General features: G+C 42.5%; 1 protein-coding gene across 1 annotated transcript in view; it reads right to left on the bottom strand.

Moving 5' to 3' along the window:
* HDGFL3 (HDGF like 3) overlaps nucleotides 1–10,749 on the bottom strand; it is a 39,344-nt gene extending 28,595 nt beyond the window's left edge. Inside the window, exon 1 of the mRNA XM_042039497.1 lies at nucleotides 10,681–10,749. Within this exon, the coding sequence (XP_041895431.1) occupies nucleotides 10,681–10,734 (54 nt within the window). The 5' untranslated portion in view covers nucleotides 10,735–10,749. The remainder of the gene's footprint in view (nucleotides 1–10,680) is intronic.
* Nucleotides 10,750–13,309: the final 2,560 nt, after the last annotated feature.

Genomic DNA, 13,309 nt, shown 5'->3' on the forward strand with positions numbered 1-13,309 from the left:
GGGGCTGGCTGCAGCAGCACAGCCACGCTCACAGCACCCAATCTCTGCACTTACGGTGCTCACGGGTAGGTGGTGGCCTGGGAGAGGCCTCAGTCTGTACTTTGGGGCTATGGCAAAGTCTAATCACCGAGCATCGCTGGCACACAGGCCAACTGCTTTGTTGTGATGCAAGCAACACGTAAAAAACAACGGCACGTACGCAATCTGGGGGGAACGAGAAGCAATGAAATCTAATTGCAAAGGCAACGAAATGGAGTGATTTGCAATCGTTTGGCAAAGGCAGGTTTTTCTGTTTTCCTCTGCTGCCAAACTGCAAACGTGTACCTGCAGAAGGGCTCAGGGTCTCTGAAAGGCCCTGGTCACTCCAAACCTAACAACGGCCTGTAAAGAACTGTTTCCATTACTCCCCCAGCCCCAGCCACCATCTACGGCACAAACCAACCCACTAAACCCCCCGACTATTTTGCTAGGATGGAACTTCTGCCTATGTGAACTGGGTTGCTAAAACCATGGAATGAAGAGATTCATGGAGTCACAGTGGTCTTTGTGCAGCACTTGGACCCAGCTTTGGCATTTTTACTGGGTTTGCTTTCAATCTCTGCTTGGATTTCCAGGAGCTGCCATTAGGGTGTCAAATGCCTCCTTTGCAAAGTCCCTCAGTCTAGGTTGAACTCTTAGGAATTTTAATCCGCCTGCCTAAAGAGACTCAGGAACAAGTTTTTCCAAGCCAAGTCATACCCCTCCCCACCTGCCCATTTTTCTGCTTCCAAAACCTCAGGATGAGAGTTTTCATTTAGTTTTGACTCTAAAGTTGCTGAAATTTACTTAGGTAGTCCCTAAAAGAATAACAACTTTATTTATTTAAATGAACGTTTTCCTCAAACCCCATCCCCCAATCTCAAGCAGCAGCTTACAGAAATGAAACTATATTAAAATATACAAAGCACTCCATTATGTATTGTAGACCTATGAACTTAATTCCTAATTACTAAACCATGTTAGAAAAAATAACTCAAATGAAATAATGAAAACATGAAAGATAAAAACATGTATTTTTAGAAATTTAAGTGGAATTAATGTCAGAGATAAGATGAATACATCAATATGGTAGTGACCAGATTTGCTAGGGTGGCAGCCCATCATTATAAAGAACATATTTTACATCAAAACCACTAAATACGAGTTTTAAGCACGTGAGTACTCTCTTTTAATTCACATGGATTAATCATGGGCTTGAAGTTGCCTATATGTCTATATATGTGTAGGATGAAGAGTTCCTTTTTAATATCCGTTGTTTCTATCCAGTATGTTAAGCTGAATAGATGTATGAGGTTTGTGTAAGTATTTTGTGTTACTCTCAAAGAACCTCTCAGAATATGGTGTTGCCATGAACACAAGTTACCTACAAAACCCAGTAACTCAGTAGCAGTCATGTCACGAAGTTTACTCCAGAGTCTGCTTTCTTCCTCTGATTTTCTCTAACTTTCCATCTCTATACCTCATGGCCATCACTGTTTCTCATTTCTATCCCAGACTTGGAGAGGTAACCAGAAGGATAATTTTAAGGATACAGGTTGTCAAGGGACAAATTACATGTGTGGAACTGTGCCACATACATTAATATTCAATTTTTAAAACACTCTTTACCTATGAATCAGAGATGGCATCTGCACTAAGCATGCTTTAAAACTGGTTACTATTTTGTTTTAAAAAGCCACTATAAAGAAACAGCATATTATTCTAACACATATTGTACAAATAAACGGGAAAAGGCAATTACAAATGGAAGAGGACTTGGTTAGTGATACACGGATCTGGAACTAGGAAGGACATTAGGGAACACTGCATGTACAAATTTATACTGGGATCCAGACAGAGTGTTTATACAGACTTCATACAAATCAACAAAATCCAACCAAAAGCCTTTCTGTCAGTATTGAAAATTTTAATTCTGCCACTTTCTAATGCAATGGTGATGACACATGATGTGTCCAAACCATGCTCCACAACCACAGCATTTTAGCTCACACTGCTTTTACCTGTCACGATCCCCCAATCAGCCTCACATGCAGCACTCAGGATGGCATCATTTTCAATAAATCTGTCTTGGTTCCAACCCTGACACCCTGTCATTATACCAGGTCACTGCCTAGCTGACATTTGACAAACAAGCAAACTAACACCATCATCTAGCAGCAAATGTTTCAGAAAAAGTATAAGCTTCTCATTAAAAAATTGTTCCCCTTGTTCCCACATCTGCTAAAGAAGCTGGCATTTCTTCTGAACATATTGCCACTAAAATCTTTATTATTATGGCCTTCTAGAAAGTTAACAGCTAGAGGCTTGATCCTGCAAGCACAGCTGGGCATACAGTTTGGCAGCATAAACAAAGCCATTGTCTTTGTATGATCAGATCCCATCCAGCACAATAAAATGGCAATTATATACACAGGTGAATCCATTCATTTGTGAGGCAGGAAATGGCATAAAGCATCTTCTAAAAGATAAAGAGCAAACATTCACAGCATTTTAATGCTGAAGAGCCCCATCTGACAAATGTGTCTTCTCTAATCTGTTCTCATCTTTTAACAAGGAGTTCTTGTCATTTTACCAGAAGTACCAATTCAAAAAATCTGTTCACAAAACTGACCCACTACCTTACAAACGTTAAAAAGCTCCAGAGCCGCACAAATAAATGCAAAGAACACAAAATATTAACAGATAGAACAAACTTACTACTTTGCAGACATTAAAATTCTAACCATGAGGCTTAATAGCTTTATGCTACCTTCTTCTACAAGCTGTGATAGAAATACTGACTGTGACAAAGGAAAATAAAATTTGCACATGAGGAATATATTGAAAAAGAACTTCTGATAAAAAGCAGCAAAAGGGGTACCTGAAAATGTGCACATATGCAAGTCACCTGACCCAGACACCATACGAAAAGAATTATCTTTTGAGTTTGCTGCACCACTAATATCTTTCAAAAGTCCTGGTATCTGGAGAGGCACTGCAGTAAGGAATGTAAGATTTTATTTTTTTCTCTTTTAAGATGAACGTCTGCCTTCTCCCTTAGGCTGTGGCCCTACTTTATGTTTCTGCAGGCACGGCAGCACACATGTAAGCAGTTTTATTGAAATCAAGGAATCTTTATGCAGTCAAACTCATTCTCTGCTTTTGGGACACGGTCTTCAGAGAGCAAACTACTGGGATAGGTATCATCTTCCTTCTGCTATTCCATAACACCCAGGACAGCCAAGAAGTGGATCTGTGCAGGGCAAGTAACACATGGAATTCCCAAGCCCTTTCCTATTGGGGCATAGTGAAATACAGCAGTAATAGTATGCTGCTAAGAACACAGGAACCTCAGTTCTGCAAACATTTCCACATGCGATTAATCCTGAGTGAACGCTACTTAATTGGATTCCAGATAATAGTGTCTGAAGAAATCCTTACAGAAATACAAACTTGCACTGGCTCGGATGGAAACTATGACATCTGGGCTGAAAACCAACTTGCAGCTAATTAGTTTAAGAAAAAGATGAGAGAAACATGCCACTACAGTAGGACACAGTGCCTGGCATGAGATGCCGTGCTTAGGTGTGTTTCTTGCCAGGATTTGCCTCCCTTAGCATCTTTTTCCATGTTCTGGAAGAGGCATTTGGGACAGCAAGGGGGGAACCTTTGCAGATATTCAGTCTCGTGCTCGTAGGTGTGTATGCAGAAATGTGCAGTCAGTTCCCCACACCCAGTGATTGTAAACCCAGTGACAACTGACTCACAGTCCTGGGACTGGGAGAAATACGAGCTGCACGTAAACTGAAATTCAGTCTGTAAAAGGACAAACCTAACACAGCTGGGAAAAAGGATTGGCAACATAAGAGAGAAAGCTGGAAGCAGCAATACTACAGGAAGCCAGTAGTGGACCACAAGTTCCATTTGAATAACCAGTGTGCTGCAAAGGTCACAGCACTCTGCAGCAATCCCATACACAAACACACGTCCTGCCAGCGTGGGCAGAGAGCCCCACTGGGTGCAACTGCACCCGGGAGAATGAGCCAGGCCTTGTGCAGGACACGGATGGACAGACTGGCAACATGTTAAATGAAGCTAAGGAAAAATACACAGATACTTAGGGCAACGCACACACCAAAAGCAATCCGTGGGGCTGGTGGGATTGATCTACACACAGACACAATTCTGTCCCAAGGAAAGAAGGAGGCCATACATGGACAGCTTTGCTTTTGCTATGGGGTGAAAAACACAGCCCTCCATGCCTGCTGGCTTTGGAGCCTCCCTCAGCCATCCTGCCTGGGTGGTCTCTGCACAAGCAGTAGGAAAGAGAATGGCAAAACTCAAGAGAAGGAAGGATACAAATCTCCTTTTGAGGTACAGTGCTCCACTTTCTGGCATCACCTCATGCTGCTTTGTCAGGACAGGCAACCCAGGGCACATGTGAGTCCAAACACTGCTCCGTGGGTGCCTCCCTCGCTTGCTCCCACCCCACAGCTGCTGCAAGGGAAGACACAGAGTGCCATAGAAAAGGTGAGCTGTAAGTGCCCTACATCCAAACTTTTCCCAGAGGATTAAGCAGAAGAGGAGCTGCAGGAACTGCCTCCTCGTTACCAAACAACAGGTTAGAGGCTAGGGTAAGTCAGGAATGGAGACCTGGATTCTTGTTTTCTTCATGTGCAGGAGATTCTGGATGAGGAAGATACACCATCCTCCAAGAATTAAAAGAAGGGGTTGACAGTAACCCTTTATGGAGGTGAGAATGCTGTAAAACACAAGATTTGTGAAGCCGAAAAAAACTTTGCAAAAAAGAGCTGCTTGATTCCAATGACTTTGTATGCAAAACACATCAGCATATCAAGGAAGTAACAGCAACTCCAGAATTGTTCCTTGCAGCTATAGCTTTTGCTCCTCTCCTTGCACTTTCCTGCTTCTCCCACCTGGATTGCATCTCCAGACTGATGCTACACATCCCTGTAAGGTCACTCCCTGTGTTATTATTAAGTTTCAATATGTACTTATATTTAGTACATTTAGTAACCCCGTCTGATACGGGATTGATTCCCAGAAATGGTTTGCATTATTGTGCCATTGTATCTTGAGCTCTCCCAAACTTAAAGTTTCTTCTGCTCATTGCCTTTGGTGTAGTTTTACTCTCTGTATTTTAAGTGGCTTCCTAGGTAGGTGCCTTCCAAGCCCAAGGAGGACAAAGTTCCTGACTTTAAAGGCTGACACACTGTTTCCTAGTTGACATCAGTGACACCACAGTGATACCTATAAGGTCCCTACAGCCTGGAATTTTTTCCTTCCTCTCTGGCCCTACTTACTCTGCTGCATGTAGGGTGTTTTGTTAACTGATTGTCTTAGAGAAATTCCTTGGTGTATGATATTCCTTGCCCTGTTTTTCCTCGTTTGTTATATGATGTCTTCTATTCAAGCAGCCAAACCAGAGCTGGCAAACAGTCTCTCTCTAGGTTTTTTACACATTGCTGCAAGGCAAAATAAACAGTTGTTTCCAGTTTGCATTGTCGGGGCTACAGATGTATGCTAATTAACCTTTCAATCTGCTGATGGAAAGCTGAAAGAGATTTAAATATACTTTTCTAAGGCAGAGACCAAAGTCTATGGACACCTGTCCTTTCTAATGTTGGGCTCTGTGTGGCCCAGAGCAGAGCACATCATCTCCTCCCTTTATGTTGACTCTGAAGGCATTTTCAGATTTCAGCAGGGCTTTACAAAAGGCCAGGAGGCAGAGATAAAATTCTTCTGAAATTCAAGGACATTATGTGTCTTTTTGGAGAAGCACTGATGCCAAGGATAATATTTGGGTTGACCTGAGACCACTTGAAGGATAGGGAACTTCAGACTGGGGCAATAGGAACTAGTTCGTAACACGGGAAGTTCATTGTTTTGTTAACATGCTGCAGTATTTACTCAAATTTTGTACCTTCCTTTTGTTTTCTAGAACCAAAAAGCCCCAAACAAACAAACAAAATCCCAAACCCAGGTCTCATATACCCTTCAGGCAAAAGTATTATCAAGCCTGTCATGTCAAACAGTCTGAGTAAAAGAAAGGAAAACTGGAAATGAATCTGCAGTTTATATCCAATTTCAGTATCAGGTTTAGAACTGGCTGCTACACAACTGAATGAAACAATCTCAGATGTGCAAAGCCAGTACTGCAGAGACCTTCCCAAGAGGAGGAAGCAAGGATCTGTTTCCTTCTTTAAGTTCTAAAAGCTTTACCTCATGATACTGTCTTGTTTGCCAAATATTTCTTGGAATCTTTCAAATAACGGCTCATTCTCGTTGCTCCTATTGTGCTTCAGCCAAACTGCTGGCTGTTGATGCTGCCTCTGCTGGTGTCCTGAGCCAGCTGATGTCCTGCCCATGTGCTACACCTGTGTTTGAAGCATCTAATCTTTTCCATGTGTACCTGTGCACAGGACAGGTGGGTCTGTACACACAGGGACACATCCATGGGAGGCAGGGATCAGAGATGGATGGCACAGGAGCAGCCTTGAAAAGTACCAAAGTACCTAAGGAAACAGCAAAGTACTGATGTTCTAACTCCTAACACCTTTAAAAAGCCGTCTCCACAACCTCTTCCTGCTTGCTCCACACAGACTACTTCCCAGTGTTTGTTGCTATATTTATCACTCAAATTACAGTACTACTGAGAGGCCTCAGGCAGGCTCATTCTCCTTATGCCTCTCAAGTACACAGTGGAAAGGTTTTTACTGCTCAGACACCACCATTTCAAACAGTTAAAATGTCCAACCTCTCCCCATTGTTCTCACTTCTTCAGCATTATCAGGAAGTCCTTTCATCTATCCTCAAATGACAATTGTATATACTTACTGTCAACAATCACTTGCTTACAAGATTTTTATTACCCTAAATGCAGGAAGACCTGTTAATGTGGTATTATGACAGGAAAATCAGGAACTGAAGAGTTAAGCCTGAAAACTCTGTCTTCATTTTGCTGTCTACAAAAAAGTTCATTCCAGTTGGGGCTCCTAAAAGGTTCTTTACCCAATAAAAAAAAAGAGATCTGTCAATTAATGAGGGGAAACTAATATTTCTCCTATCTTTTTGTAGTAGCAACATACAGATTTCACTGAAAGGGGCACTATTCCTTCACCCAAAACATATATCCAACGATTTCCATGAGATCGGTTGATGAAAATTATTCAGTGGCTTCAAAGTAACAAGGAACAGGATCTAACAAAAAGTCTGTAGAGTATGGGTGTGAAAAACTTGAGTTGCTTATTGCCTCAAAGGTTCTGAGACAACGATCTTATTCTGCATTAGCTTCATTTGGACTTAAAATTGTGACACTGCAGGAGAAAATGTATTCATCTATTGTGATCTACACAAAAAGTTCAGACTTGCACATTTGGTGCTAATTATTTAAACTAATTAAAGAGAAAAAAAAACAATAGAGAGATTTAAAGAACTGAATTTTAAAGATGTTTCCCCATATACTCCTACCATGCTAACAACAAACATGGAACATCTTGCCCCCAAAATTATTTGTTTGCCAAACAAGAGCAAGGTTTTACTATAAGCTGTGGTTCGACTTCATGTATAAAAATGATGGCATTTTATGCTACAATCTTCAGATGAAATCTTTTAAATTAAAAAACTGATCAGTTTTAAACTTAAAACTGATTGCAGGAGGACAGAGAAAGACCATTAGCTACTCAAGCTCCCTACTTTCCAAATATTAGGAGAATTTATGCTCTACTCCTTGTTATTTTTGTTTTAGGAAGTGAAGGAATCAGTACTCAATGAACTGATTAACTCACTGAAAATACATTCACCCCTACTCCAGGATATGACCAGGTATCTGCAAATAAGTTTAAATACTGTCTAAGAAACATGTGTCAACGTGGTGCAGAAGAATTAGAAAGTAAAAACAATTCCACAATGGACTTGTTGCCTTAAATGTGCTCTATTCTGATGCACCACGGCAGAACTCATGGAAGTGCTGCCTGAAGAAGCCACGACCTCACCATCAGTTCCTAGGATAAGCCAGACCTTTGCAGTGATCAGCAAATCACGTCTCATCTCAGAAAGGAACAAACAGAGACCTGCCAGGAAAAACTGCTTGCAGATCTCCAGGGACTGATGTATGAGCGAGGTACATAATTAAAGAGGGAGAGAGACTGAAGAAGCTCTGAGTTGGCAAAGGAGAAGTCACAGGGGACTCATATTTAGTAACATGGCAAAAGTGAGGTCATAAACCAGAGCAACCAAAAGGAGGAAGGGAGAAAAGCACATGGTGAAGGACTGGACAGGTCCCAAATGGCCAAGGAGAAAAGCTCAAAAGACTGCAGACCAAGTTTTGGCAGAAAAACACAGAGAAAGATCTGTTGTCTATTTCGATGGACCCTTTGAAGTTTTCTGGATCTAATCTGATTTTTGTCTGTCATTCTTTGCCAAAAAAGATAAACCCTGCCAGGGAAAAACCCACCTTCCCTTATTCTTATATTAATACAAAAACAAATGGTCTGTTTTAAATATCAAACACTTAAAATGCAGAACCTTTCTTCTATGATGTGTTGGAGAGTTCAATATTTGCAAGCTGTCACACTGGCCATTACCACAGACTAAAGCTGTTTCTGTACCTTGTACTTTATCAAATGATGTCAGAACGTAGGCTTTGGTCCTACACCCACAGCTGCACCACAACCAACCCACTGGCTCCATCCATACTTCACTGAACTGGATGTCAGAGGCTTATTTACTAAAATATCTGCATAGGGGTCTCCAAAATATATTTTCAAAATTATTTTACTGATACTGAAAGTCTTCTGTCACTCTGTAGTAGTCATCTCTTTTAATAGTGTCTAACATTATATTACATTACGATACCACAGCGTTGTGAGCCTTTCTAGGCTGTCATCTCACACAGTCTTTAGGCACAAGCTTACCTTCAAACCCTTCCCCTGAATTATTTTAGTTCATACTTGCAGGTGCCTTACTTTCATGCCTTGTTGGAGGGGGGACACAGTCAACGATACTGCAAATATACACTGGGCTAAAAACTACCATCACTACACTATGATGTTCAGCCTGCCACTGACACTAGTTCCCATTAAGGTGACAGCATTTACTATGCATTACTCTAAGCAATATACTGAAAATTTCACATCCATTTGCAACTCTAATACATTGAAGTGCCCCAAATCCCATTCTGCCATTGCTATTGGCAGGTGCTTTTTAACAGTGGCAGTCACAGGAGGATTGTTAGCTAAGCAGCAAATGTGGAGTTAAAGTGGGAGTTAATTCAGAGTAGCAATAAAGGAACTGGACAAGACAAACAGGAGCCCAGGAAATAGGAACTTCGCCCTGACAAGACAGTAAATGCACCCTCATAATGGCGTGACACCAACACTTTAAAGGCTGTGTTCTCCTCCCAACACAGTGTGTTCTAAACAGCTTTAAGCATCCATGTGTTTTACACTAAGATACATTGTCTTACCTTCTTGGGTCTCTTGTATAATCCCAAATAAATTTTACCATCCCTACACAAACTCCTGGTGCTTATCCAGATAGAGTTCTTGACTCCCCACCTGCACAATCCCAGACTTCTGTTCAATAATGGCATCAGCCATTTATTTGGGCATGTTCTTATTTCATTGAGGTCATTCCAGACTTTTTCTCTGCTCTCTACAGTTGCATTAACAGCTCCCTTCCTATTTTTAAATCAGCAGCTAATTTCAGCAACTAAGTACCTATTGTTTCTTCAGGGTCACTCATAAAACAAACACCATTATCGATCTTTCTGAATCTACCACTAGTTTTTCTCTTTTATCTCATCTGAGTGACTATTCAAGGGACAATTTCTCAATAAACCAGGACATTTATCCTAGATAAACTAGGGTGTCTGAAGAAAGAGATTTTTCTGTCTCCATGTGCTAATACAGCTCCTATCACAGTAGTATCAAAGAAACTCATAAACGTTAGCGATTTTGTCTCCACAACACCTTTTTAAAGGGAAAAGTGTTGTTAACTGTCTTACAAACAAGGCAGTAAGACACAGGGGGATTTAGTGCTTCAAGGGCAAAGACCACTCATGAAATATACAATGAATTAAATTCTTATTTTCTACCTTTTAACCACAATGGCATCTTCCCTCTATTTTTGCATACTCTCTGGATACACAATTGTTATTTGTTGGATTACAGCAACTGATGACCTGGCCAGCTGGTATTTATTCTGCATTTTTGATGAGCATCTGAAGACAACAGACATCACGGACAAACATAAAAACCACGTTAAACCAAACTGTATTTCCTTTACCATTATTATTAAACTTCAGTTCAACTCTAAACCTATTTGTTGTCCTCCAGTCAAGCCAAAGGAAATTTTGGCTTTGCACAAGAAAATGTAATACCAAAACTCAAAGCAGCCCTTTCAGGTAATAAGACCTAAGTGACCTCTTTCAGCCGTCAGGTATCTGACCATTATTGCTTTGGCCAAGTGTGGCAAATTCCATCCTTCTCAAATGAATTCTAGACCAATCCACAAAGAAACATTAAATGCAGTTTGACTGGTAGAGCACTCCATCCGTTATAAGACACAATTTTCCAATGGTGCCCTGGCGTATCATCACTGTTTAGCCACTTTCTGCACATTTTTTCTCTCTTTACTCACAGGGATGGAAGTCAGGTTTGTCAGGCTTGTTCTTGCTGATCTCTGGATCAACATAGCGAAGAAGAGAGACGGTGGGAAGCTAATGTAGGAATTGAGAGGGCTGCCTGTGCTGGGTTTGTCAGTGATGCTGTGCCACGTGGAGCTGGCTGAGCCCACAAGCACCGTCCCTCTGAGAGACAGGAGTCACTGAGCTGGGGGCACGCCTGCACTCCTGCTGCTGGAGCCTCTGGGATCTGAGGTACCTCCTCTGCATGACACTACCCATGTGCACAAAAATACACGGCTGATTCTGAGCCAGGTCAGTTACGTCTGTGTGCTCCATTAAAGGGCAGGCAGATCCCTTCTGTCCTGCTCTAACACTTCGCAGGTTTATTAAACACAGTTTAAGAAGTTTGTCCCTAGACAGGAAATTCATGCCAAAGGTCTCACTGATGCCAAACACCACTTGGTAGGGGCAATAACACTGCCATTTAAATGTATTGTTACTCGTATTATTAAGCTACTATATTAGCATGAAATATATAAGTTTTTTATGAGAATACAAAGATCAAACATGCTAATTGCATAATGAATAGAGAAGTAGCTAGCAACCACTCAAGGATCTGGAAACAAGTGAATCCCCTGGATAAAGGGCATTCAGTTAATCAGAAGTATCTGAGTTGCATTCTCAACTCAAATATTTCTTTTCCCCTTATTTGTATGCAATGACGTTTTCTGGGAAGCAAAATAAAGACGAATGTCCTCACTAGGTTTTTCCTTAACTGAGAAAGTGCACATCAGGAAAACTTGGCAAAGAAGATGAAGAAAAGTCCTGGCAAAGATGGCATGAACTGTAATTTTAACAAGGTTCAGGTAGACATCAGCCTGATCTACCATGAAGTTGTATGTAATGGCACCACAAGTTACAGGAGCACATTCTGTGCCTCTAGACACTCTGCTGAACTAACACCCAGTACTAATGCTCCCCTCTCCTGACAGCTCTCTTCCCACCTGATGGTAGTCTCTGGGCTCTCTACAGGTTCTGCCTCTACTTGCTAAGTCATGTTAAAGCTAGACACTGCTTTTTCTTCACTTGAACTTCACATCCGGTTAGTCTGCACAAAGGAAGTGAGTTATGTGAACAGCATACCTATTTTTTCCTAGTCAGGATGTACTTTGTTGGGTATTATTGCCATTCAGGTGCCTACTTAGTAACCCAGTCAAAAGCTTTGACCAGCTGCATAGCATATAATGATTTTTTGAAAGGAAAGAAAATGCCATTAAACCAAAAGGCCCTGTTCTGCTTCTGAGTAAATAAATGGGAGTTTTACAAAGGCTCAAAAAGGAAAGGGATTAACATGCTTCAACGTGGTAATGGTCTCAACTGTTCACATTAAAATTTTCACAGTAAATTAAACCATGACAGAGGTAGGAAAGAAGTCAATTTTCAGTGGCTCGTGCTGTTTTGCTGACATAAATTGCCATTTTTTAGGTAGTATATCCACCAACCTGTATAATGATAGAATTATAAAACCACAACCCGTTGTTGATTATGTTCGGCCTTTTGCATGCTAATTTTAGCCTGCTCTGCCAAAATAATTGCATGCACCACCTCATTACCAGGCTTCTGGATATTTAGAACCCTGTCGCTATTCTTTTTTCACCAACCTTTGCTTCAGCCTGCTGTGTTGGCCTTCCCTCCTTGTACAGTGTCTGCTGTTCAACAACACTTCTTCTGCTTCCCAGTTCTGCTCAGGACACCCTTCCAGCACTTATATCCATCCTTTTCCTGGACTGTCTTGACAAGGGTAATGCTAAATGCCAGTTCATCTCTACCCTGCTCATGTTTCCCTGCAAGTTGCATACAACTCTTCACTATCTTCATGCTCCTTACAGTCTATAAAGAACAGCAACTTTCCTTGACTAGCGAATGATGGCATGAAGCACTACCCAATCATCCCAGCAAGGCCGGGGAAGACAAGTAAATACAGACTCACTGGTTGATGCCTGCCAAGAGTTCCCACAACACGTGTTACTTAGTGAGTTTACACAACAGTGACCAAAGAGTAGAGAAGGGACAGGCCATGTAAGTGTGCCAGTACCAGACCCCCCAGGGAAAGCTCTGCCCTGTGTTATTGTAGCAGCACCAGAAATGGATGTTCAAGTACAATCAGCGCTTAGCTGACCGCCAAATGACCACGATGCCTTTGCACCTCAGTTGTATCATGGCAGTGTAAAACAAAAAATGACAAAGGCCTGTGAAAGAAAGTCAACCCAGGAAAGGGCAAGGTGCGGCTGGAGGTGTGGGAGACCCAAAAAGCTTGGGTGCAGCGCCGTGTCCCCAGGGCTGGGGAGCTGCCACAGAGCCAGACCCCGCTTCAGTCCACCCAACCTCCGCGCCCCGAGCCGAGCGGAGCTCCCTGCGCCCGCCGCCCCGGGGACACCCACAGCCTGACCCCGGGCCTCGCCCCCTCCAGACCTGTCCCTGCCCCGGGCCGTGCCCGTTCCCCGAAGGTCCCCGGGCCCGGCCCGCAGCGCTGTCCCGGCCGGTCCCTGGGCCGCGCTGGCCCGGAGGCGGCGGCCGCCCTGCCCTGCCCTGCCTTACCCTGCCCCGGGCCGCGGGGGGCGGCGGGGGCCCCTGAGTCTCCCG

Source organism: Corvus kubaryi, unplaced genomic scaffold (genome assembly GCF_017639235.1).
Source record: "Corvus kubaryi isolate FWS band 111438036 unplaced genomic scaffold, C.kubaryi_AGA036_p1.0 37394, whole genome shotgun sequence".
Taxonomy (NCBI): Eukaryota; Metazoa; Chordata; class Aves; order Passeriformes; family Corvidae; genus Corvus; species Corvus kubaryi.